This window comes from Acomys minous (assembly GCF_964271855.1).
Source record: "Acomys minous genome assembly, chromosome: 15".
Taxonomy (NCBI): Eukaryota; Metazoa; Chordata; class Mammalia; order Rodentia; family Muridae; genus Acomys; species Acomys minous.
The window spans coordinates 5,770,296-5,797,095 of record NC_140497.1 but is presented as its reverse complement, the minus strand read 5'-3'; the positions used below and the strand labels follow the sequence as shown (position 1 = coordinate 5,797,095).

General features: G+C 51.4%; 1 protein-coding gene across 1 annotated transcript in view; it reads right to left on the bottom strand.

The window, feature by feature from the left end:
* Positions 1 to 26,800, bottom strand: part of COL4A2 (collagen type IV alpha 2 chain) — a 133,260-nt gene that overhangs the window by 14,799 nt on the left and 91,661 nt on the right. Inside the window, exons 13-30 of the mRNA XM_084759270.1 lie at positions 25,388 to 25,480; positions 24,682 to 24,717; positions 24,260 to 24,310; positions 23,573 to 23,617; positions 20,304 to 20,357; positions 19,560 to 19,626; positions 18,916 to 19,026; positions 18,346 to 18,495; positions 14,091 to 14,183; positions 13,469 to 13,623; positions 10,226 to 10,298; positions 10,034 to 10,140; positions 8,583 to 8,784; positions 8,159 to 8,218; positions 7,070 to 7,126; positions 6,046 to 6,153; positions 4,512 to 4,733; positions 1,447 to 1,608 (exon numbers count right to left, since the gene is read on the bottom strand). Of these exons, the coding sequence (XP_084615396.1) occupies positions 1,447 to 1,608; positions 4,512 to 4,733; positions 6,046 to 6,153; positions 7,070 to 7,126; positions 8,159 to 8,218; positions 8,583 to 8,784; positions 10,034 to 10,140; positions 10,226 to 10,298; positions 13,469 to 13,623; positions 14,091 to 14,183; positions 18,346 to 18,495; positions 18,916 to 19,026; positions 19,560 to 19,626; positions 20,304 to 20,357; positions 23,573 to 23,617; positions 24,260 to 24,310; positions 24,682 to 24,717; positions 25,388 to 25,480 (1,846 nt within the window). The remainder of the gene's footprint in view (positions 1 to 1,446; positions 1,609 to 4,511; positions 4,734 to 6,045; positions 6,154 to 7,069; positions 7,127 to 8,158; positions 8,219 to 8,582; positions 8,785 to 10,033; positions 10,141 to 10,225; positions 10,299 to 13,468; positions 13,624 to 14,090; positions 14,184 to 18,345; positions 18,496 to 18,915; positions 19,027 to 19,559; positions 19,627 to 20,303; positions 20,358 to 23,572; positions 23,618 to 24,259; positions 24,311 to 24,681; positions 24,718 to 25,387; positions 25,481 to 26,800) is intronic.

The window sequence follows — 26,800 nt, the reverse complement described above, 5'->3', positions numbered from 1 at the left end:
CCGCTGCTCCTCTCCTTCAAATAAGACCTCAGCCCAACCCCGGGGCCATTTGTGCCTCTGTTCTGCCTGCCCCTCTCTTATGGGTCCTCTCCCCAACTCTAGTGCCCCCCTGCCTCCTCTCTGTGCCAGGATCTTCCTAGCTGCCTGGCTCCTTGGTCTCTGAGATACGCAGCTCCCAGCTGCAGCCTCTGCCTGCCTGAGCCTGGCCGAACGCAAGCGTGTTCTGTGTGAGACCATCTATGCAGCAAGGCGTAGCTCCTTTAGAGCGGGGCCTTCGTGTTTCTCCTCATGGACCTTCATAGGCCACGTGTGGGAACGAGGCCTCTGGTGAGCTCTTACAACATGTTAGCAGGAGGCTTCTCCACACTTGTCACCTTGTAAACCCAGGCGTCAGCAAGAGACACAGGAAAGCTGGCTTCTCTAGGGTCCAGGCAGTAGTTTATAGGGACCTTTGAGACCAGGACACCAGGAAAGGCCTGGTTTGCAAGGGGCCGGGGTCTGTGTGCATAGTTGATTACTTAAGGAGATAGCGAAGGCATCTGCAAAATTACTTCCTGACTGTGGCAAACCAGGGATTAGAGTTTGTTAAAGTTTAGGAGATATATATATATACATATTTCTGCTAAGAACTTTCCCATGAACTGGCTATGGTGGTGCATGCCTTTAATCCCAGCAATCAGGGAGGCAGAGGTAGGCAGATTGCTGTGAGTTCAAGGCTAGCCTGGCCTTCAAAGCAAGTTCAGGACAGCCAGACCTACACAGAGAAACCCTGTCTCAAAAAACCAAAGGGGGTGGGGGGAAGGGCTCACCCATGGCACAGGTAAAACCTTCCTACTTAAAAAAAATGTTTGTAATGAGCAGAACAAACGATTAGGAAGCTAGAAGCAGTGGCTTATCACTGCAGTAGCTGAGGCAGGAGAATTGCTGCAGCCCAGAGGTTTGAGACCAGTCTGGACAATATGGTTAGACTGTGTCTCACAAAATCATAACAAAACTTAGGAAGTGTTTGTTGGCTCCCGAGATGCAGAAGCCTTGGGTCAGCTTTGTGCTGAGTATGCTGGAAGAGCTAACAGCTCCTGGGGCTGGCAGCCTGCCATGGTCTGTCAGTGTCTGACTGACATCTCCACCCCGAGCTCCTGTCCTGTCACTCTGAATGTCACCTCTCCATATCAGAGCAGAGGTTCTGAACCTCTGCAGTGGAATTCTCCATTTTCTCTAACACAATCACAGCCAGGCCCTCAACACACATGACACGTGGCCAGGCTGAGCGGCCCCCTCCGGTTGCTTAACTTCTTTTTGATAAAATACAGGACATGTTTTCAGAACCCCTTGTAGTTCTTGGGGGTTCCTTGGAACTCAGTTTGAGGAAACTCCTGGGAAAGACTGTTAGGATGGTTGTTAGCACCAGTGAGGGCCCCATACATTACTGGGATGCTGAGGTCTTACCTCCAAGGCCGATGGAGCCTGGTAGCCCCAAGGGTCCCTCTCGGCCTGGAGCTCCTGGGAATCCATGCTGTCCTGGGGGTCCAGGCAGTCCTGGCTGTCCCGAAGGTCCTGGGAAGCCTGGCTGTCCTTTAAGGCCCGGCATCCCGGGCATCCCCTGACTTCCTGCAGGGATCAGAGACAAGAGCTGTGAGAACATCTCTGCTTGTCAATGCAGACAACACCTACTTGATCAGACTCAGTCTATAAAATCATCAGTGGGAGTAGTCAGTCAGGACTGCAGAAAGTCTGCACGCCCTGGGAGTCAGTCAGGACTGCAGAAAGTCTGCATGCCCTGGGAGCCAGTCAGGGCTGCAGAAAGTCTGCATGCCCTGGGAGTCAGTCAGGGCTGCAGAAAGTCTGCACACCTGGGAGTCAGTCAGGACTGCAGAAAGTCTGCATGCCCTGGGAGTCAGTCAGGACTGCAGAAAGTCTGCATGCCCTGGGAGTCAGTCAGGGCTGCAGAAAGTCTGCACACCTGGGAGTCAGTCAGGACTGCAGAAAGTCTGCATGCCCTGGGAGTCAGTCAGGGCTGCAGAAAGTCTGCACACCTGGGAGTCAGTCAGGACTGCAGAAAGTCTGCATGCCCTGGGAGTCAGTCAGGGCTACAGAAAGTCTACACACCCTGGGAGTCAGTCAGGACTGCTGAAAGTCTGCACACCCTGGGAGTCAGTCAGGACTGCAGAAAGTCTACACACCCTGGGAGTCAGTCAGGACTGCAGAAAGTCTGCACACCCTGGGAGTCAGTCAGGACTGCAGAAAGTCTGCACACCACAAGGGGGTGCAGAGGAGAAGGCCACAGAAGCACTGGGAGGCCAGTGTCTTGAGTGCTTCCTTCTGCCTTTGCACTGTGTGAATATTCCAGGGGAAAGAGAAACTTGCCTGATGCTGCACTGTAAACCCTTTTTTAGTCTAGCTATTTCGGCTTGCCAATATTAGCATGCAGCCACATTTAAAAGTATTCTTGAGGACTGGGCAGCTAGCCTAGTGGAAGACCCAAGTTCACTTCCCAGAACCCATGTAACTCCAGCTGCAGGGGCTCCGACGCCCTCTCCTGGCCCCTTTGTGTACTTGCACTCACTTGTACCCTCCCACAGACACACCCACATAAACATAATTAGAAAATACAAAATAAATCTTTATATATATATATATATATATATATATATATATATATATATATATATATATATATATTGCAAACACTTAGATGGCTAGGTGAATAGTGTCCAGTCGTAGAGACACACTGGGGTGTGTTCAGTTCTCTTCCACCAGTCACCTGCTCTCAAGGCAGTGCTGTGAGGAAGAGTGTGAGGGTTGTGTTACAGATGACTTCTTCAGTGTCCTGGACACTGAGGAAGCAAGCTAAAACAAAGGCCAACCATTCTTTTTTTTTTTAAGGTAGGGACACATTTTAAAAAATTATTTGTTTGTTTATTGTATATGAGGGCTTTATCTGTAGGAGGGGGCATCAGATCACATTGTAGATGGTTGGGAGCCACCATGTGGTTGCTGGGAATTGAACTCAGGACCTCTGGAAGAGCAGGCAGAGCTGTTAACCACTGAGCCATCTCTCCAGCCCTGACCAACCATTCTTAATGCACTGTGCTGATTTACCAATCAGTGCCAGTGTGCTCCCAGCGTCACTGCCCACACTAAGACAAAATCAAGAAATGTGCAGTGGTGTGGGCTGCAGGTGCGTGCTTTTGATTGTCGCTAGGATGTACTGCTCTTAGTCTTTGCTTTTTAGTAGCTTTATTCTTTGGACAATTTGGCATTTTCTTACAGATGTTAATCCTACTCATGAAAAGCATATGAACTTAAGCATAACTTTGTTTTTACTGTGCAGACAATTAACATGCTTCTGGAAACGGGACACATTTCGGTATGCTGTGATATGCACACAGATGTGAGCGTGTGAGTGTGTGTGTGTGTGTATGTGCACGCATGCAGTTTCTTCTCCTGTGTTTGCCATGCCCTGCCCTCCCTGGTGGCTAGATACTATAGGCATCTGTTTTCTTCCACTTTTTCCCTTAGCAGTTGGTCTCTGACCCCTTTATATTTGGATACTTTCTTCTTTGTTTTTGGAGTGCACAAGGCCAGGCTGTCAAGGCCTGATCTGTGTATTCACTCACTGAACACACAGCCACGTCTCCAGATGGGCAGCGGGAGGGGAGAGAGGGTGGACGCAGAGGGACTGGCTTTGTCCTGGTTCCCACAGGACCTGTAGTCAGGCATCCTGACTTGCTAGTGACTGGGGTTTATCAAGCCTTGTCACAGCGAGAGGTTGAATGAACAGGTGGTGGGCTTAGCAGAAGTCTGGAGTGGGGGTTGGGCATGGTGGCTCGGGTATGCAACGCTAGCACTCTGAGGGTTCATGCAGAAGGATTGTGAGTTTAGGGCTATCCTGGGCTACATGGTGAGGGTGTTTCAAGAAAATTAAAGGAGATGAAAAGGAAAGAAAAGAAAAGAAAAGAAAAGAAAAGGGTTTGAAGCTAGGTCCCCTGAGGAGCATAGGTGTGATGCTGGCTCCCCTATTTTTTTTGCTGATTTTTCAAATGTGCATCGTTAGAGTGAAGAGCTGGTGGGGGGTAAGTTGGTAGGAAGGGCCATGCCAAAGCAGGCAGGCGACGTGGTGGGCTGGAGAGTTGCGACAGAGCACCAGGCTCCCTCCCTGACAAGCACACTAGGCCACAAGTGCAGGCCCATCCTGCAGCCTCTGGGATGTGCCCTTCCCAGTCTTCACACTACAGGTCTGAGGAGAACTTGGGGCTACATGGAGAGGGCTGGGAGCCAGAGCAGATGTCAGTGGGTCTCAAGGCTACTGTCTCTTGGCCATGGAGGGTTAATATGTTGTCAACTTCAACATTCCACAGCTATGCTGGGATTGAGAGAAAACAGAGCAAGACCACATCCTTTCACATGGACCTGGTGGGCTTCTTACCAACGCTCCTGAGAAGGACACTGGGCTCACCCTGGGGGACTGCAGTGCAGCTGGGACACACCCCTCCGCCTGTCAGGTGACTCACCTCTGAATCCTGGTGGTCCTATTTCTCCTGGGAGCCCCTTTAGCCCGGGCTGTCCTGGTAATCCAGCATCTCCCCTGGGCCCAGGTTGGGCCCCTAGGACTTCTCCTGGAATCCCTCTGTCCCCAGGGGGTCCAGCTGGCCCTGGAAGTCCAACGGGGCCTGGAGGTCCATCTGGGCCAGGGAGGCCTGGGGCACCTTTGGATCCTCGAGGTCCCATGAACCCTGTAACAAAACAAGGGTGGTACCCTTAGTCACGAGTCAACGTCATTAAGTTCTGAGAGAGTGTTGACCAGAGTGGAGAAAGAGGCTGGGTGTGGCGCGGCCGTTAGGAGGGTGCTCTGCCCCGAGAGGCCACGCACTGCCCTCTCTCGCTGTCAGCTTTCAGACTCTGCTGTGTCAAAGCACGAGAGAATGATGTAAGTAGACTCCAACCCTAGAGATGGTGGTCAACAGAGACAGAGCAGGAAAACGGCTGTCACAGGCGTGTTCTGTGTGGCACCGATGAGTGACCATCAGACTGTGTGCTTAGTCTTTCTGTTTTGGGATAGTGTCGTTGAGTAGCCCTAGCTAGCTCAGGACTTGGTCTGCCTGCCTCTGCCTTCTGAGCACAGGGAATAGAGGTGGTCACCACCACACCAGACACTGTGTGCTTATCCTTAACCTTCTACCCATCTGGACTAAGGACATCCTGGGGGAGACGGCTCGGAGGCTAGGAGCACAGGAAGCTCCTGCAGAGGACCTAGGTTTGATTCTCAGTATCCACATAGTGGCTCACAAACTCTCCTTAACTCCAGTTCCAGGGCACCCGATGGCATCTTCTAGTCTAGTCTTCAGGTGCCAGGCATGCATGTGGTGTGCACATCTATATGCAGAAAAATACTCTTACACATTAAAAAAAAAAAAGCTTGGAGAGCTAGTAGAGTGCACTGTGGTGACCCTGAAACAATGAGGTCCCCAGGGCACTGACTTCATCAACATGTTAATCCCTTTATGGATTAGTAACATGGTGGCATTATGGGGAGGTTGCAAAGGCCGTGGAGGGGCGGGGCTATATCGCTCCCTGGGTCTACCTCTACTGCCCCTTTCTCTGCTTCCTGGCCACCTTGGTATGAACAGCCCTGCTATGCTCACCCCACCGTGATGAATGGATACCTATGAAACCGTGAGCTTAAATAAATCCTCCCCATTGTGGGTCGCCTTCTCAGGTGTGCAGGCCATGCAAACCTAGCTCCAGACTGGTAACCAATGGTGTCAGGGTTGTCTATACGTTCAGAATGCTCTCAGGAGAGGACAATGCTAGAATGTTCACTATCCACTGAGAGAAACCTCACTGCGTTGCGTCTCCTGTTTCTGTAAGATATCTGCCACAATCCAGTGCAACATCAATGACAAAAGTCAAGCATTTGGCTCCACAAGAGCATGGACAACAGTTATCAGCTAGTGTGACCGGAATAGCTTTTACATCCTGGAAGAGAACTGAGCTGGGGTGGACCTGATCATACACTCCTGAGGGTAAGGGCGTGTGCTGACTCACCTGGGGGTCCTGGGAAGCCCTCACGACCTGGATCTCCTGGAAAGCCCTTGAGTCCTTGTTCTCCAGAAGCTCCTGGGAATCCTGGTATTCCTCTGATGCCTTTGACACCTAGACAACACCCAAGGAAACCAGAGGCTCAGCAGATGCTCCGAGCACCAACCGGATGTGATCTAGCTTCACTGTGAACCAATGAAGTCTATCGTGGAGTTTGGAAGTAATGAAACTGGGGGAGGCCACAGGATGGCTCTCACTGTATGTTCTCCAGGCAAAGCACGGGCCCAGTGCTTACCAGACGCGTGTGCACACACACACACGTTTTTCCTTGTTTTTTTTTTTGAGACAGGGTTTCTCTGTGTCACACACACACACACACACACACACACACACACACACACACGCATGCAAGCGCGCGCACACACACACATTTTTTCCTAGGTTTTTTTTGAGACAGGGTCTCTGTGTCACACACACACACACACACGCCCTCATGCACGCACACACACACACACACACACACACACATACTCACACACACACGTTTCTTTTCCTAGTTTTTTTTGAGACAGGGTTTCTTTGTGTCACACACACACACACACACACACACACACACACACACTTTTTTCCTTGTTTTTTTTTTTTTTTTTTTTTTTTAGACAGGGTTTCTCTGTGACACACACACATAAACACTTTTTTCCTTTTTTTATTTTTAGACAGGGTTTCTCTGTGTAGCCCTGGCTGTCCTGGAACTCACTCTGTAGACCAGGCTGGCCTCGAACTCTTGTAGATCTGCCTGCCTCTGCCTCCTAAGAGTGCGGACACTAAAGGCACGCACTGCCATGCCCAGCACTCTGTATACATTTTTTACATTGTGCATGAGAGCAGGCTTCCCTGGGAAGTGCTCACAGTTGTGGCAGTTTTGGGATGGCAGAACCCCACTGTGTCCAGCGGTGACCAGGCATGCAGAGCCAGTGAAAGGGAATCCAGGTGGGAAACCTCAAGCCATGGCATGAAGGCTGACTATTACCTGTGGGGCCTGGGGGTCCTGGCTGGCCAGGTGATCCTGTGGGCCCTCCAGCACAACCTAGAGGCAGGAGAGAGAGATGGTGAGCTGAAATGATGTCCATGCTGAGGCTCACCGCCTGGGCACCACTGTGGCCAGAAGCAGAGTGGCTACCACTTAACCGCCAGATCAACTTAATGACCTGATTACTCCGGGCTCAGATGAAAATCAAAGTTGTAAAGGAGCCAGAATATTAACATAAAGTGCAAATGAAGTCAGTCTAATAAAAATTGGTACTGAGTTAGCAAATACTATTTCCTCATGGGGGACAATAGCCTTGACCCAGTCAAATCAATGTGGGTTCCCACAGGTCCAAGGGGAAGGTTTCTTCATTGGGAAATATCTGTCAGCAGATGGACGCACTTTGTGATTTCTAAAGAAATTCTTTGGTTTCTTTGTGAATTTGAATTGTTCAGAGTTAGCAATAGTGATAAGCTGCTTTGTGCAGGTGCAAAGTTAAATCTGGTGCTGTGGTCTGAATAGGAATGTCCGCTATAGGCTCCCATAGGCTCTTATATTGAAATGTGTGGTCCCTAGGGAGTGGTGCTCCTTGAGAGAGACTGGGAGGCGTGGCCTTGTTGGAGGAAGTGTGTCATGAGGGGTGGGCTTTGGGGTTTAAAAAGCTCAAGCCAGGCCCAGTGTCTCTCTTTTCCTGCTGCCTACGATTCTGAATTTAGAACTCTCAGCTATTTCTCCAGCACCACGTCTGCCTGGGGGCTGGCATGCTTCCCACTGTGATGAACATGGACGAAGCCTCTGAACCCAGGAGCCAGCCACAACTAAACGCTGCCTTTATAACGCTGAGGCCATGGCGTCTCTTCACAGCAGGAGAGCAGTGATGCCCACCAGAGCACCAGGCGCTCCTGGGGCCCAGGGTGACAATGCTCAGCTGTCGAGGTCTCGCAAGCACTGCTTTTCCAGGGGTCATTCTTGCCCACCCACAAGAACACAGGCCAGGCTCACATGGGGCACTCGCCAGCAAGACCCATGTTTTGCGCCCCCCACCCCAGGGTGGCAACACAGTCTAGAGCCACTTGCTCTCCATCATCATACCTGGCTGAACAACCACTTGCTGGCCGCCTCCAATAGGCCTTTTCACACTTGTGTCACAATCTGGAGGGGCACAAACAAAGAAGGAGGCACGCTTAGAACCAGTGAAAGTCATCGACATGTGTGTACCTGTGTGCGCACATGTGTGCAAGAGTTTGAGTGTGCACTTGTGCATGAGGTGCTGGGCAGGCTGGGTGTGGGTGGTCTCGTTTGGCCCAAAGAAGCTCTACATTCCAGCTGCCTACAGAGAGGGCCATGGTCCCAGGGAGCGTGTGGTGCACATCTGTCCAGGTGCTGTGAACAGATGTGGAGCATAATGTCCCCTGCCTGGTTCCCTGGGCACACATGCACGGTCTAGAGGAACAGGGGACACACTCATGCCAGCTGCCCCAGGACTCAGGAGGACAAGGGCAGAACTCTTTCATACCTATCTGTCCTGGGGTTCCTGGGAGACCTGGAGGACCAGGGAAGCCTGGGGGTCCTGGCAGTCCAGCGTCTCCAGGGAAACCACGCTCGCCTTTTGGGCCTGGCAAGCCCTGTCCCGGAGGACCCACCTCTCCTGGAAAGCCCTTGGTTCCAGGTACGCCAGGGACACCTGCGTCCCCTGGAGGGCCTTTGATGCCATCGCCCTGTAAGAGAATCTCAGTTACCTTCACATGCATACAGACATCAGAGCCAGCGTTGGCTTCCTAGTCTCCCCTCCCCGGCTTCCCTGGAATTCTGTGCTGTAGGTCTACAGCACAGAGGAGGAAAACGTCTACACAAGCGATGAAGGTGAAGTTAGGGTTCACAGCACTTCCTCTCAGCACAGTGTGTGTGTGTGGGGGGGGGGGTCAGCTTGGGAGGCACGCGTTTATATTCAGGACTGCGGGCCCAGGACCTCTAGCCCAACCGCTAGGATTCGCATGCTTGGCGTGTCCGCTGTTCACATCGTTAAAGGAAAGGGAGGGGGGTAGAAGAGGAGGAGCCGCGTGCTCCTTGAATAAGGGCTGCCCACAGGATTGAAGTGAGGACAGGCTAGGGGTCCTGGCCAGCGGCATGCCTGTGGTGATGATACCAGCCAGGTGGGGACACATGCGTGGGCAACAGATGGACAATGGCAGGGAGTAGTGCGCCCTGGGCAGAGGGAAGGGATAGCTCTCACAAGGCAGGACCCTGCAGGGTATCCGGTGTCAGTGCTGTCTATAGCTAATGAGATGCCGCATGTCCCAGCACGCCTACAGTCATGGGTGAAAGTGGGACTCCTGATGGCAGGCATGTGGGAGCTGGTGAGAAGCCATCCTGCCCGTGGTATTACTTTTCTCCTTTGCGTTCAAAGGCAAGAGAGCATTATGGGAATGCCACTGGGCCAAGCTCTCTTTCTGCCTATGGGATCTCAAGGGCATGTGTGCACCCACAGTTTAGCCTCTCTGTGTGTAGGGTTAACAGAGCAGGACTTCCCATTTCACAGGGCCCCCAGAGATCACAAAGCAGGCAGCCTAGATTTAGGTGGTGGGTGGTGGGTAGGCTTTCTGTAGGTAGACATTTTGTTCTTGGCTTAGGTTGTAGCTTGCTAGAACAAGCAAGGTTTGTGAACACGGAGGGACACCACCACTCCAACACCTGCGTGGGGACAGTGAGCGAAGACCCTCTCCTGGCAACAAGGGGTCTTATTCCATAGCAGAACGTAACAGATATTTCTCTACTCTTCGAAGTGTTCTCCCTTGCCTTGACACTTTACTCCGCTTACTAGTCTTTAGAGACATGACACCCGCTGACTAAAACAGAGCAGACCTGTCCTGGGTCAAGGTCAGGGCCACACCCCTCAAATGTTTAAAGAAAGATCATGAAGGAACTGCTGAGGGGGCTGGGCTGCCTGCAGCACGGGCAGCTGCCTACCGGAGGGCCAGGAAGGCCGGGGAATCCATCAAGCCCGTCACGTCCTGGGATGCCGTCATCACCTTTCATCCCGTGCACACCTGGCACACCTGGCTGTCCTCGCTCACCTGGGAGAGATCTGCGTGTGAATCTATGCGTACAGGGCCCCACAGGTTGTCAACTGAGGCAAGTGTTGAGTTGCAGAGAACTAACCTTTGGTGGTGACTGTTCTAGAATCTCCCTTTGCTCCCTTGCGTCCAGGAACTCCAGTGGGGCCCTGGGCTCCCTGTGGACAGAAACACATGGATGTCTCTTACTCCTTCAGACTCTTAAAAGGATTTTAAGTTATACAGTTTGTGGGCCACTGTCTGTCTGAAAGAACTCTCCACAGTGCCGGGAACACTGCATCTGGGCTCTGGGAAGGTGGACACTAGCTAGCATCAGTGTCCCTCAGATGGCTAGTCCAGCTGTGAGAATGATGTTCAAGACAACTGAAATGTGACCTGCAGCTCAAAAACGACCTAGGGGTTCTTAAATTCAGTAACTTTGAGAAGCACCAACATGGATTTTTTAAAAAAATAAGTTTCTTGAGACAGGGTTTCTCTGTGTAATAGCCCTGGCAGTCCTGGAACTCTTTGTAGACCAGGCTAGCCTCAAACTCTCAGAGGTCTTCCTGCCTCTGCCTCCCTAGTGCTGGGATTAAAGGTGGGCGATACCACACCCAGCTGGTGGCTTAACTCTCAACTACAATCATTAGAATGCAAACAGGAAATGAGCCTTTTGGGCAAGGGGTAGGCATGGCCATTTATGGGGATGGGGAGATGGCTAAGAACACTTGCTGTTCTTGCTGAGGACTCAGGTTCAGTTAACTCCCAGCACCCACATGGCAGCTCACAACCATCTGTAACTTCAGTTCCAGGGGAGCTGATGCTTCCTTCTGGCGTCTGTGGCAATGCAAGCTCATCCTCTTTCTTCTCTGTCTCTCTGCCTCTGTCTCTATTTCTGCACGCGGACACACAGACAAAACACTCATACACATAAAACAAAACAAAAATAAATCTATAAAAGGAGATGTGGTCACTTTCTGTCTACATGTGACCAACTGAGGACAGCAGCATCTTTTGCAAAGCAAGGCTGACAACATGGAGGGAAGTCATGCCTCAGAGAGCCCTTACGTCAGGGGATCTCAGACCGTAAGCTGTGAGAGCACTGCAGCTCCACGGGGTGGAAATGGTCTGGGATTGGACTTCCATGTGTGAGGCGTTACCTGTGGTGTATCTTGGGATGCCTAAGTGTTGGTTGAATTGAACGGAATGTTGCATGTGGACCTCCTTGGGCTACAGAATTCCAGGGGAACTTGATTTACTGAGTTTGCTCTCGGCAGAGAAGGGAAACCCTTCTGATCCTCAGAGCAGCTGTTCACACACGGGGGGGGGGGCACCCAGTGGGTGTATACTGCCCAATTCTTGTGCTTCAAGCACTCTGCCAGGCTATAGAGCATGGACACTAAAAACTAACCAGCCAAACAGCCGACTAACCAGCTAATTCACCATCCATCCATCCATCCCTCCAACCATCCGTCCATCCATCCACCCACCCATCCATCCACCCACCCATCCATCCACCCACCCATCCATCCACCCACCCATCCATCCACCCACCCATCCATCCACCCACCCACCTACCCATCCATCCACCCACCCATCCATACATCCATCTATCCATACATCCAACTAACTAATCAGATAACCAGCCATGATCACAGAATGCCATTTCAGGCACTTTTATCAGTCATTTGGCCAATCAACAACCCATTTATAGCTATACATCCAACCAATCAGCCACCCAGTCACAATCACGCAGACACACACACACCCTTTTACATAGGGTTGTTGTACTCATAGACATATAATTATATTCAGGACAACAAACACAGCCAGAGGCTGTTAGAGAAAAGCTCGTGTGTGTGTGTGTGTGTGTGTGTGTGTGTGTGTGTGTGTGTGTGTGCGCGCGCGCGCACAGGCAGGAAGCAGGCACACCCGGGCTACTTATAGGCTTCAGAGGTACCAAATGGGATCCCTTGGTGTCTAGGAGTGAGTAAGCTGAACAGCTGACATCATCCTCCAGGATGAAGTGTGTGGCTTTCAGTTCATCATCTTTTCTGAACATGTTAACGATGCTCAGACTTAGAGAGGCAACTGTCTTTAAGCCATTTTTTTTTTCTTTTTGGTGTGTGTGTGTCAAGGTCTTGCTTATGTAGCCTCGGCTAGCCTCAGATTTGTAATCAGGCCAGGATAGTCCTCTGCACTAAGATAAAACATCTTGCTTGGCTTAAGTTCTCTTTCATGTAGGGTTGAATTGTTGAAATTGCCTTTAGTTGGGTGCCTCAGGAACTTTTTTCTCTATTGCTGAAGAGATAAATGATGGGACAGCCAGTGTGGTGGCTACACCTGTCATCCGGACAGCCAGTGTGGTGGCTACACCTGTTATCTGACAGCCAGTGTGGTGGCTACACCTGTCATCCGGACAGCCAGTGTGGTGGCTACACCTGTTATCTGACAGCCAGTGTGGTGGATACACCTGTCATCCGGACAGCCAGTGTGGTGGTATACACCTATTATCTGACAGCCAGTGTGGTGGCTACACCTATTATCTGACAGCCAGTGTGGTGGCTACACCTATTATCTGACAGCCAGTGTGGTGGCTACACCTATTATCTGACAGCCAGTGTGGTGGCTACACCTGTCACCCGGACAGCCAGTGTGGTGGCTACACCTGTTATCCCAGATTAAGGGAGGCTGAAATGGGAGCACTGCCAGGGAGTGAAGGCCAGCGTGGGAGACGTGGTGAGGCTGTCATACGTGCATGTGTATGTACCTACACAGTAGTGTGGCCAGTGTTCCACCCTCATAGCACAGCATTCCTTAGGGTGGGCATGTACATTTTCCTCTCCTGCCTCCCAGACAGAGGACATCTGTGTAGACACTTGAGAAGCCACAGGGCTGCAGTTCCGTACTCTAACCTAGAAGTGGAATCTAGGTCCTGTGCTAACATCATGTCTCACTGAGAATAAACGGCTGCCTTCCATAGTGGCTTGGACTATTTCAGTCCAACAGGTGAAAGTTTTAAAGAGCTCATGAAAAAAAAAAGGGTTGGGGGTGGGGGTGGAGAGATGGCTCAGAGGTTAGGAGTGCTGCCTGTTCTTCCTAAGGTCCTGAGTTCAATTCCCAGCAACCCATGGTGGCTCACAAACATCTATAACATGATCTGATGCCCTCTTCTGACCTTCAGGTGTACATGGATGCAGAACACTGTATAATAATAAATAAATCCAAAAAATTAAAATAAAAAACCAAAAGAACAAAGCCCATATGTTGGTGTGTAAACATCTAGCCAGACTCAGACACCCGTCAGCTATGAGGTAATACTGGCCAGCAGGAGGCGCAGTTCTCTCACCTTGAATCCTGGGAATCCAGGGATCCCGTGCACTCCTGGGTCTCCTTGATCCCCTTTTTTTCCCAGCTCCCCATTGAAGCCAGGAAAACCCTTGGGTCCTGGCCGTCCTGGGAGACCCGCGATGAACTGGCCGCACTGGCAGTCTCCAGCTTCACCTGTGTGAATGGGAGAGCAGGGCAGGTGTTAGGCTGGGCTTGGCATAGGGAGAAGACCACTCAGGCTGGGATTAGAGGCGTGCACTGGCATGCCTGGCTTCAGAGTGTCTTGCATGAAGAAGTGCATATATGTGTTGAGGTGTCTTTTGAGGAGACTCTCCTCCAAATGTAAGGTGTGCTCCGTAAGACCTGTACACAGCCCGAAGTTAACTTTATCCAGTTTTGGGGTGGCTGTTTTGACTGTGACCCAGCAGATGACGTCATCCATGGAATCTCCAACCTGCTATGTCATCCTGGTTCTCAAAAAACTTTCAGGTTTTGGAGCATTTTGGATTTCAGATCGGAATGCCTATCCTTCTCTTTCAAAAAGGGACTGAAGGGTGGGGGCGGGGTCAGCCTGAAAGGTGAGGTGACATGGGGCTAGATTGTGGTCGCCAATCTGACCTTCCCACCCCAGCATTCCTCACCTTTCCATCCTTTCTGCCCTCGATTCCCTGGGAAACCCGAAGGCCCGGGGTAACCCACTCTTCCTTCTGATCCTTTCAGGCCAAACAGGAAGCCTAAGAGAAAACACACGGGACAAAAATGCTTGTGAGAAAGACAGACAGATTCAGGTCCAGCACAGCCTCCCAGCCAAGTCTATCCCAGCTCCTTGCATCTCCAGCGCCAACACCTCCAAAGACAGTGAGTGGCGTGGACAGCCCCGCGGCCATGGCCCTCAGTGTGGAGCAGACGCTAGAACCTGCAAACTTAGCCTTTCCATCAGTGCACCGAGGCCAATGTCTTTCCTTCTGAGAAGCACTCAATCTAAAAGAAGAATTTGGCTTTTCATCCACGTAGCTGGAATTTCAAGATGGCTACACATTCCTGTTCTCCCTCAGAGAACACCCTCCAAGGGGCAGGCAGAAGAATTAGGATAACTCAGCTCTCCACTGTTTCCTTTTGGGGTGCACGCACAGCTGTGGGGTGGATGCACAGCTGTGGGTTGGATGCACACTTGTGGAGTGGATGCACAGCTGTGAGTGGATGCACACCTGCACTCAGACCTTCTCACTTCTCCTTTCACTTATCTCTGCACACATGAACACATATGTAAACAAGCAAGCGTGTGGTTATGGTAACTAATAGGAATTATCCAGACTAATTGGTACAAGGCAAGGTTGACCTCAGTGAATGACCTTGACCCCAACTTTCCTCTGCTAGGTCCCTTTCCTCATTAAGAATAAAAGTATTATTCACTGCAGTCCGCAATAATCACACACACACACACACACACACACACACACACACACACACACACACCAGGTGACCAGATGAGACTCCGTAAAGGCCGAGCTATTCTGAGAGGCCTTTGTGAAGACCGCCATCTGGTGGCGGACATCAGGCTACTTATCCCGGGGAGCATGGCTAGGAGCCACGGACGCCTCTGATCCTCACTGTCTCACTCTGGAGCCCAGAGACCCTCCAGTCTCAGCTGCCCAAGTGTTGGGATCACAGGTGTCAGCCACAAGCCTCGTCACACTAAATCCAGTAGTGCTCAGAGCCCCAGCAAACGCCTCTAAACTAGCTAGATGCTAGTGGCGATCCAGGAAGGAGAAGGGATAAGGGAGCAGTAACTTCAAAGGCTCTTGCGCTCCTAGGGAGGCAGAGGTTTGTAAAAGAGGCCGCTGAGCACTGTTGTGTGTAATCTGATCTGGCTGCACCTCTAACACAGGCTCACTCACTCGTCTGTCCATCCATTCACCACGAGTGGAGCCGGTGTCTGAGCTACACCAGGCAGCAAGCCAGGAGCTGTGTAGGCACTGGGAAGCAAGCCTGCCTCTGACAGGAGAGATGCAGAGACAAGACCAACACACTCAAAAACAAACATGAATTTTCAGACTACAGCCAGCATGGTGAGAGGGCTTCGGGGAGTGGCAGGTTTTCAGAACTGGTGGCACCCACCGAGGGCTTTCTGAAGAAGTGACATGAACAGCAGCTCTCAGAGGGAACTGGGCAGGCAGGGAGCTGAGGAGCGCCCACAAATGGGACAGAGTGACCAAATGGCCCCTTAACAGGAGAGAGCCATAACTAGGGGGTTTGCAAACGGTACATGGAGGGGTGCTGACGTGGAGGAGGGGAGGGGACCCTCTTGGACTTTTATTCCTAAGGGCAAAAGGAGAGAGGTTGCACCATGTACTGTGGGCCCAGTGTGGAGACTGGGATGCCCAGAGACTTCTGGGTCCTGGCTCAAGTTCAGGGGGCTATGGAGGAGCAAGGACACCAGGGAATGTGCTGTCCAGGGAGGAGCGTGAGAGAGTGGAGTTCTGCAGCTCCACGCTGGGCATTATGAGGTTAGGGATTCGTGAGACTGGGTGCTGGCTGTTTCCAGTGGGACGTTTCATGTTTGCAGCTCAGGGCACAGAGGAGGACTGGCTATGTCTGCAGGGGCGGCGCTCCCATTGGAGAGCTTATCTATTTGTGTAGGCACAATGGAGACAGAAGGGACCAGAGGAATTTAAAGATCTATCAAGAGAGAGAGGAGAGATGGAGGGAGGGAGAGGGGGGGGGAGGGAGAGGGAGAGAGAGAGAGGAGATGAAGGGCCAGTGAGACATCGTACAAAGTGTCCAGGAAGATGAGAACAGTGGACAGGCATCATGGAGGTGGGGGAAGCTGCACAGGCACTGCCTGTGTGCCCGTGTGAATAAGTGGAGGGATCCATCACTGGAACTTTAGGAACATTGCCATTTAAAACTAGAGACCTGTCACCGAGGACAAAGAGGGATGTACTTCTTGGGAGATAGTAAGAGCTTCACCAAGCCACAGCTGAGCCACACGGATGCGACCTCTGTCTCTCCCCTAGATTCTTTTCCTCTATTTAGTTCATTCATAATTTTAAATAAGGTCTTTGGGATGTGGGAGAGCTCAACATGGCTTCCACGAAGAAGCCAATAGCTGACTCAGTCAGCAGAATTAGAAACGGCGCCAGCAGAGCCTTCCATCCTGAAGGACAGCTGGCATCTCAGGGTGCTCTTACTCTACCGTGAATGACTAAGCAGCCGGCTTCCAGCAGCTGCGGCACACAGCTCCGGAGGAAAGCCTCCAACATTCCAATTCTGAGAAAGGAGAAACTCCCTGGGACCCCCCTGGTTCCTGTACAAGGTGGATTACTAAACCGTGGCTGGCTACTTACCCATAAGAGTTTGCTATAAAAGCAGATGATTTGGTAACAGTGTGTCTCACAGAGGAAACAAGTCAAGAAGGGCTCAAGTTGGATGCCCTCAAAGTTTTAGTTGATAAACTTTCTCCCAGGAGTTCATCTTCAGTATACCTCCCCTTATCAGCTGACACTCCTCCTCAGTGCTGTCTAGCTATGTTTGCTTCTGTTAGCTTACGTCAGTGAAACTCAGTGAGCAAAATTCGCCCACGAAGACAGAAGATGCTCATGACAGGATGGAATGACAGGGATGATGTCCTCACTTTTGGCATGCTTTTATGTTTTTGACACATGTAAGGAAAACTACAGATGCTACACACAGAAAAGACAGGCACGTAGAAATTCATCATGGCATAGATGTCATCAATAACTATTTTCCTGTCAATATCAACAAGTATAACTCACATCGTAAATATTAATTTTAGTATAGTAGAAAACATTAAAGATAGCTTTGCTCAAACACATCATCCAAGGAAATATCAACACCTAAAATTTTTCAAACAAATGTGCTATCTTCCAGATGAAAGAAAACTTGGCAAACAGACTCATATTAAGTTAAAATGTTCCTGTAGGATATGAATAGAATCAAAAGTGACTAGCTTTCTATGTATCTATCTTACATAAGTATTGATTTATATGAAGGAAATACTGCCAACAATTTCCTTGTAGAGTTAGTGATGAAGGGAAGGACTTCCCGAAAGCAATTAAAACAGCCCCTGAACTTGAAGTTTAACTAAAATCCAACACCGGATGACTCGAGGAGACATTGCTGGAGGAGATGTCAGGGAGTTAAAATCAATTTGGAAAGAAGTGCCTACATTTGGTCAGTGTCGCCCAGAAAGAGAGAATGACCTCATATTCTCTTCCAGGGCCCCATAAGCCAGTCTCTCCAGGAGCCGAAATGGTCTCACAAGGTGCTGTCCAGCATCTAAAGTAATGGAATGCCAAAGCTGAAGAGAACGCCAGCTCAGAGCTATGGTGCACGTGTCACTCCTCAGTGCATAGCGTCCTTGACATGAGGACAGCACGGGCCAAGGAGATGTCCGAACCTACATCCTACTATATGCCCGGACTCTCCGGGGCTCCTGACTCCCTTGGCCAGTGGCCACCACTGCTTTTTTTAGCTATCTTTTCTTGTCATCGCCCGTTCTCTCCCACGACTTTGGCTTTGCATCGACAGAGAAACCCAACCCCACATTTCTGAACCAAGTTGTTGAAGGAGAAGAGAGAGCTGTGAAGTTAAGGGAGGGCATCCCTGCGGAGACCGGGCACAGCGACTTCAGCTCTCATCTCCTTCCAGACACAGCATCCTAGATGCCCTGCTGAAGTCCCTGCAGCTGCAGCTAGCTTCCTGTGTGGAACTGCGGATCCTCCGCAGGCTGAGAGGCAGCAGCTGATCCTGTGTGGACCCTCACAGCCACCATACCCCCATTCACCGGCTTGCTGGGTCAATTCAGAACCATTTAAACAAAGCCCCAGATGACACCCAGCTTGGTTAGGTTCTAGGTGAACTACAGCCACTTACCATCTGGTCCAGGTGGGCCTGGAGGCCCAGGGACTCCTCGGGACCCTGGTTTTCCATCAGCGCCTGGTGGACCAGGATAGAGCGCAGGGAGGCCCGGCTCTCCCGGGAAGCCTTTGTGCCCCATCTCACCTGGAAGGCCTCTCTTTGTATCTGAAACCCAAGAGCATTCACAGCAGGTGAGTGTTCTGATAGTTAAAGGTTGTGTCAGCTTTCGGGTCACTGGGGACCGCCGTCAGGAACAAGTGTCAGGGTCTGGCTGAGAGCCTTGCTATGTTTCTTCACAACTGTCTACCTGTCAGCTTCCACAACGGCCTGGATTGTGGCCATTTGCTGACAACACTGGACAGTGTCCCCCCAGTCCTCCCATCCAGGTGTCACATTAGCCACCATCAGTGTCACGTTCTAACCTAGCTGGTGGTTACTGCGGCATGCCTCCCTCATCTCAGAGCTGAGTCTACTTCATGAGAAGGAGGGATGGAGCCACAGGAAAGCCACCTGGGGCAGCGAACCCACCTGGTCCGTGCCCACACCTGAGACCAGGTACCTTTTGACGGTATGAGCCTCTGTTACCTTTATCTCCGATGGACGGGCCTGGGGGGCCTATGGGTCCAGGGTCTCCTGGCTCGCCTCGGCTTCCTGGCTCCCCTTGAGCACCTGGGAATCCTGGCTCACCCCTGGCACCTGTAGCCAAGACAGGTCCCTGCAGTTACAATCAGATCACTGCCGAGGGACAAGCCCCCACCATAGTGATGAGGCTGCTTACAGGCCACTGCAGGCATCCAAGGTCACAGAAAGTGCACTGTACACAGAGAGAGGCAGGAAGTGTTCAGATGCTGAAAATACAGGGGGCCCTAATTCACAGCCTAGCAGGGTACGATTCTGATCAATCTAAGACACTGCAGAGGCACAGAAGATACCAAAAGGACACACAGAGGTTTCAGCAGAGAGGAGAGTGGTTTGAATGGCATTCTGGGAGTTAAAAACTATAACATTTGGTGTCTCCTAGAAACGAAGAAATGTCCCTCACTCACACAGATAGGGTCACCCCTGGATGGTGGCAAGTGTTGTCAGCCGGAACCATGTGAGCGTTTCTAGCTATCCCTTTGAAACCACCAGGGAAGCTGGGCTGTCTCTGAATACCTTCATTTTGGCTCACAGAAGGGGATTGGGGGTCTACGTGAGGCCACATGGACCACTGAAGCTTTTGTACCAACCTTTTGCTAGGGATGGATGGGGTGAGTAGGCAGGAGGTCCTGGGGGGCCTTGTTCCCCACGCTCTCCCTGGGGGGAAAGAAAAAACTGTGAGCCTAGCCTTCGGAGTTCTCTGTAATTTTCACAGTGCCCAGGGGTGGGCAGGATTGTTCTCACTATCCAACTAGGGATATCCCCATAGCAACATCTCTGTCATGTGACTGTGGGGAGTCCCTGCATCCCTGCCCACCGCCACACAGACATAAAAGGGAAAACCACAGCATGGGAGAGTCTCCTCATGAAGCCCTGGCCACGGGTAGGGGCCAGAAGTGGCTGGGAGACTCTGCAGTGAGTCTCAGACCCTCAGGGCGCTGACATCTGAGCCATCTGGTGAGCAGGGAGGCAGCACAGAACTGCAGGGTAGACTCCACATACACCCACACATTTCCCTGCCCTCTGCAGACATGCCCTCTAGCAGGAAGGCCACCCACAGGGCTGGGTCCCCCTCATAGCTACCCTGGATCACACCTCACCTGGTCTCTTCCCTCCCAACCCTTAGGATTAACCACACATGCTCCATTCTCCACCAGGAACTGGAGGCACCTCTCCATCTTGTTGCTGCAAAGCCAGTCCCCTGCTGCCCCTTGCATGCTGAGGGGGCTGAGCAGCACACAGCACCCCCACTCTAGCGGGGGACACGTTTCTAAACTGCTGCCCATCTCCTCAGCCCATGCTGTTTAGGTGAGGAGCAGAAAGAGATGAGTCACCTTGGGTCCTCGGGGTCCACTGGGGCCTTGGAAACCATCCAGGCCTCTGCTTCCCTGAAAGAGAGGTATGGGCTTGTTATCTCCAGCTCCAGGGGAGCCCCAGAACCAACTCCATGCCACTTCCACCAGCACAGCCGATGCAGACACCAAGAGTCCCCTCAACCACCGCTCCTATCCAGTGTGCGTCCGAACTCCCTCAGTTCAGGTGCACAAATGCCTTTAAACCTGCTTTGCCTGCAGCAGGAGCCAGAGTCCAAATGTGACATTTGCCTGCAGTGTCTGTCAGGCCACGTTTAGCTCCTGACAGCTTTTCCTTTGTGCTTTAAATTCTTTTCAGATTTACTTTACTTTATGCGTATGAGTAGTCTGCCTGCATGTATGTATGTGTACCATGTGAGCAGTTCGTGCCTCTGGGTGTTGTAGGAGGGGGTCAGATCCTGGGCTAGAGTTACAGAGGGTTGTGAATGACCAAGTGTGTGCTGGGGACAGAACCCAGGTCCTGTCTAGTCACCTTGCAGAGTCAAACCCAGGAGCTCACATGCCGTTTGGTAGACTAAGATGGTCTGAATTTGTTTATTTTCTTCTGCAGGGCTGTGGCTGACTCTGAGCCTCTCACACTAGGTGGAGCTGACCAGTCAAGAGCAGTTGACTTCATGTCGCTCCAGAAAGAGCCCTAAGCCCCCAAGCCTCACTAGCAGGGGTCAGTAGCTGGCAGAGCGGGTACACTGTTGGGAAGATTTTACAGCTGGGCTCCCGGGGAACGCCTCCTCAAATGCCCAGCACAAGGATGCTGTCTTATGGGTCTGGATGTGTATCCACGTCTTTCTGTATTTCTAGGTCTTTCCTCAGCCCAGGGGCACAAAGAACAGGGGTTAGTGCAACACAACTCAGGGCCTTTGGAGGAAAGCCGTCTCCCAGGATCCACCTGAGAGGGCTGTGGGCAAGAGGACGCAACATCATGACACCATCGAATGCCTAGCCTGTGGGCACAGCCTTGCTGCCTGCTCTTATCTCCTGCACAGTTGGAAAAGCATTCCTGGTAGATGTGGTTCCTGGAGCCTGAACATGGGTTTCCCCAAATGAGGGGAAACAGTTGCTAATTTTTCAGAAAAACGTAATGCAAACCAAATGCACAGGACATCTCTCCATTCCTTGACTGGCCCAGTTACTTTGCTAGGCACCCGTATTTGTGTGTCCATGGGTGTTGCCTGCCCCATCTCTGTGTCCATGCACACACGCGTGTGAAGCAGGTTCTTTGTTCCTGCAGGGAGGCGGGGGTGGGGGGCTTCCCCAGGGTCCCTTCTCTGAGCTTCCTCCCTCTTTGGCACGCCGCCTTAATGGGTCGCCCTGCACGGCGGGCTCCTTGGAGCTGCCTCTGGGTTTCTGGCTCCAAAAGGCCACCTCTTCAGCACATCTGGAAAGCTCATGGGGAGGCAGCAGCTGGACGGCTGGACAGTGTGGTTTGCACTGACACTCAGTACGATGAGTCATTTGTGTATGTCTGCCTATTTCTCTATTTTTTCAGTTGGGTAAACTATTTCTTCCTCTGACCCACTTAAGCACAGATGTCTGTTTCTTCTCCAGTTACAGAGAGAAAGCTGGATGGGCATCCCTAGGCTGCAGCAGCCAGGCAGCCAGGGGCTGGGGCTTGCTGGGCCCTAGTCTAGGATTCTAGCCTTCATGGACCTCTAGTTCCAGGGGCAGCTGTGTTGAGCTGCAGTTTTGGACGTGATGGTTCCTTTGTGTTCGGGGAAGAGTGGCGGCACATCACCTGGCCACCTGAGCAGTGTGCTGACCGACTCGGCTGGGTTTCGGGTACACTGCCTGCTGTAGTTGCCTCTACGGTATCTGCTCTTTGCCATCCTTAAGGCAGTGGCATTCTGGCCTTGACGTGGAGAGGGGAACAGCTACTGCCTCTGCTGTGTTACCTTTGGGAACACTCTTAGCCAAGAACTCATGTCATAGGAAGTTGGCTGTAGTGAGTGTGCGGCCTCCAGCCTGAGTTTAGGGTCAGCAAGGAGAGGAAATGAACAGTTGTGATACCAGTCTCCACGGCACATGGTCAGTGCCAGAACTTGGCCTCTAGCTGCAGCCATAGAAGTTGGCCATGACGCCAGGAGGTAAGACTCCCTGCTACACCAGAACAGGCATATAGCCCTCCTGTCTTAGTTCAGCCTCTGGGCTACCTGCTGTGGCAACGTGAGTGGGACTCAGGGGGACCTGGCATTCGGAGGCTGCTCTCTGTGTGCCTGTCAGGACAGCATGGGGGGACCCCAGTGGCGGGTACCCTGTGTGTGCACTCTGTTGCTCACACCTGGAGCAAGTAAACATGTTGTATATGTGTCCTTTAACTCTGTAGCTTCCAAGCATGTTTGGGTACATATGTGCCGACCTGGGATGACCCTACATGTAGCCTGCTGGGTGAAACGTGGAACAGCACGGCACAAATGCACCTATAATTCCTTTGTTGTCAAGTTATGGCAGGTCACATGACCCTGAAGGCTGGCACAGATCTAAAATCAGACCCCACTGTGGGAGACGAGGTGGGGCTGGAGAGATGGCTCAGAGGTTAAGAGCACTGTCTGCTCTTTCAGAGGTCCTGAGTTCAATTCCCAGCAACCACATGGTGGCTCACAACCATCTACAATGAGATCTCATGCCCTCTTCTGGTGGGCAGGTGTACGTGCAGGCAGAACATTGTATACATAATAAATAAATATTTTAAAAAAATAAATCATTAATTAGATAAAGACATTTCTGTGTGCACTTTCTGCTCCTGTCATGTGTAGTTGGTGCTTAATCTCATCTGGACCTGTAATAAATTTCTCACATACAATTTCTTTTTCTTTTAAACAGTCAAAACTGTGTCAGAGTACAGGGGAAAAGCAACCAAGCTGTCATTAAACACAAACAAGTATTAAAGTGTGTGTGGGTACCTAGGAAATACAGGTGGGATCTCAGTCACACTGCTGACAACCTATGAGTGACAATGACACAGAGGGATGTGAAGTTCGGGGCTGGGGACCTAATGATGGAGGCGACATCATTAGGTCCTAGGTAACCTAATGACGGGTGAGTTCTGTGCAAAGCTGAGATGGGGCCGATGCTCCTGTAGGGACTCTGAGAGTTGCAACAGTAAAGTTATGAGCCTGTAAATGCAGGGGACATCCCAGTGGGCTTTGGGGACGAATACAGTTTTCTGAGATGCCACTGGTTATATACATGAGGTTTCATGCCTGCACAGTCCATATCCTGTGTGTCAGACTTACCTTCTGTCCTAAGACTCCTTTTTCTCCATCAAGGCCAGGAAAACCCTGTGGTGAACAGAAAACACAGTCAGGTGACAAAGTTTCCCAGAGGGCTGAGTGACAGTGCCAACGACCATGGTGCAGCCTTCTGCTGTCAAGGTTTGGAAGAGAAGGTACAGGTGGCCAAACTCAACCCCAGGTGCCAAGGTGGCTGTTGAGGCTCATGGCTCTGAAGGTGACACCTTCCTCTTAGAGACAGGTCTCCCCCCCCCACAACGAGGGACATCTTTATTGGACTCTTTGGGTGACCAGAAATGAACCTACATTTTAGATTACTCTCTCCAGTTTGTTACAAAAATTAGTCAGGCCTCATACCAGGACAAAGCTCCAGGGCAGCTACGGTGTTTTAAAAACTTCAGCATGGGGTGAACGTGGTAGCAAATGCACCTGAGGGATGTCCCTGGTGTCACGTGCCCAGCCAGCTGGCTGTGTCCAGGGTGGGGGCCAGAGGGCCATGGGAAATCTCTACTTTTTGCTCAGTTTTTCTATGAACCTAAAGACTGAGCTAATGAAAAAGAAAATCTGTTTAAAAAGCAAAGCGCCAACTGGGCAGACAACTGTAGCTATAAAGAGCATGGGGCACGTATGCACACACACACACACACACACACACACACACACACACAAATACACACAGGACTGGCTCACCCGTATCCCTGGGAATCCCATGATGCCTTCCTCGCCTTTCATGGATATGCCCTAGGAGAGAGAAACCAGGATGTGAGGGCTTTCTGGAGCTGACCCCACCACCGGGCCACTCTGCAGCCTTCCAGGCCTCTCAGTGATAAGATGCCAGAACAGATAGTGTGAGGGTAGAGACAGCACAGGGCTGTGTGCTGATCCTCTTTACCCAGGATGCCACACGCCACCACAGCGTGAATGACTGTGAGGACGAACCAGGAAGGGATAGACAGTGCTGAATATCCATACTGTTAAAGAAAACACCATGCATCCATGATTCCTCCTTGCACAGAGACGTGCACGAGAACCCAAGGGCACAGCCCACCACCCCAACAGGAGCCCCGAGGATAGAGCAGCCAGAGGAGGGAGGAGGTCGTCGCTGGACTTACTGGGACCCCTTGCTCTCCTTTGCTTCCCTTTTCGCCCTGTGAAGAGCACACAGAACAAGACATGTTCACACCTCTGAGATCAGCAGCGGGCAAGCACCCATCCCAGCTTAGGATGCAAGGCTAAAAGGGATCGGATAAAATCTCAAGCAATCCTGATGGATTCCTGGCCATCGGTTAACTCCCAAATGCGGCAGCTTCAAAACCCAGCCGTGGAAAAAGGAATCTTCCTGAGGTGAATGAGTTCTCATGTGGCTCGGAGGCCTTCCCTCTTCCGACCGAGTGCTATCTGCACCAGCACCAGGGCACAAGCACGTCTGGGCTCCCACAGATCTGTCCCACAGTGAGAGAACACACCCTAGAGGACCCACACAGCCACACCCAGTCACTAAGGTCTGCTTGGGAACAGGCAGCTGGAATACCTAACATCTCAAGCCAAAGTAGCTTTAAACGCAGAGCAGACATTCTTCACTCTATTGTTTGTTTGTTTGTTTTTTGGACTGGCAGGACCTTGGCCCATTTTTGCCGTCAACACTCAGGCTCCTGCAGCTCACAACTGCCTCCCGCAGGCTGGCTGGGACCATACAGTACCTTCAGCAGCTGGTGCAAATCTGATAGGGGTTTTCCCGAGTTTGGGATGCGCCTGTTTGCATAAAATGCTTCTCACTCTCCCCTTCCCTAGGTGGACTGGGAATGGCCACTCTTTTACCTTGTACAGATCCGGGTTGTATGTTGATGGCGTAGGCCCAGCAAGTGTGATTTCGGATGGGATCCCATTGGGTCCTGGCTCTCCTACGTCACCCTGCAGATTGTTCAGCAAAAGCGACGACGGTTTTGAATCAGATGAAGGGCACAGGACTTGAGTGACAGCACACCCTTACCACACGCACTATTTTGCTCTTGCTTTGCGTTGTGACAATAAAATAACCCCACCAAAAAGAATCATAATCTAAAATCCTCTGAACCAAACTTCCGTCAGCAATTGTTTAGCATTTATATGTCAAAGGTCACAGAGATCACTAGTAATTCTCCACTGCGCCTGCTTCTGTGGGCTACAGCCTTTGGCAGATGCCCACACAGGGAAGTCATTAGGCCTGAAGTGAGAGGTGGCTGTCGTCGCCACAAGCAAAAGGTATTATGTGTACTAAAGAGCAAAGGCTGGACTAACTATCTCGAGGAGACTTTCACTGCGTTTGTGTCCGCAGCAGCAGACACTGTCCCGTGTGGGCAGCAATGGCCAGCAAGCTCATGTCTTGATCACGCCCTTTCTCCTTCAGACACTGATGAGTGCCGAAGGGCCTGATGGATGCTTCTTTTGCTATATCTACCTTCAAATGACAGTGCTGGTTTGAGCTCAGCTACCGTGTAGCAGACCGAGAGCCGGGCCGGCTTCTGAAGGCCTGTGTGTGTTCTGGACACTCGTCAACACTCTCAAAGACTGTTTGAGGCTACAGTAGCCATGAAGGCTTCACTGTGTTCATTAGGGTCCGAGTAACGCCTTTTTGTGGGTTGCCAAGTTTACCTTCATCTCCACAGCCCTCCATGTGGCCATCCCCTCCCACCAGTGTTTCCTCACCAGGCCCTCCCTCCTTTTATTTTTACCTACTTACTATGGGATATTTCATTGTCGGGGACTTTACCTTTTTATGTGTTTTGATCTTTAATTTCTCCCCTTAATGTTTTGGGAATTCTGATTTCCACTTAGGGTATTCAGTGAGAAAGCAGACTGCCCACAAGGTGACATCACTCACGTAGGAGAGCCTGAGGCATGGATCTGCTGCTCAGCGAGCAGACAGCTCACAGTGTGTGTGAGGGTGGGGTGGGCTTCAGGTGTGTGTGATGGTGGGGTCGGCTGCAGGTGTAGGCACTGTTCTCTTCCAGCCTCTGGGGTCATGGAAGGATAGCTGTTGGAGGTAGCAGAAGCCACACAGCCTTCTTTCATGATTGAACTCAGCCAGGGCAGTCACATGATCTGTTCCAGGTTAGTCTTAAGCTGAGTCCCTTTAATCATCTCTGGGCCCCACACATTAGAAGGCATTCTTAGGGGACACAGCCACTCCCCAGCGGGTCGAAGTCACCTGCTCCTGTCAGAATCTATGTCCACCTAGACGGATTACTTTTG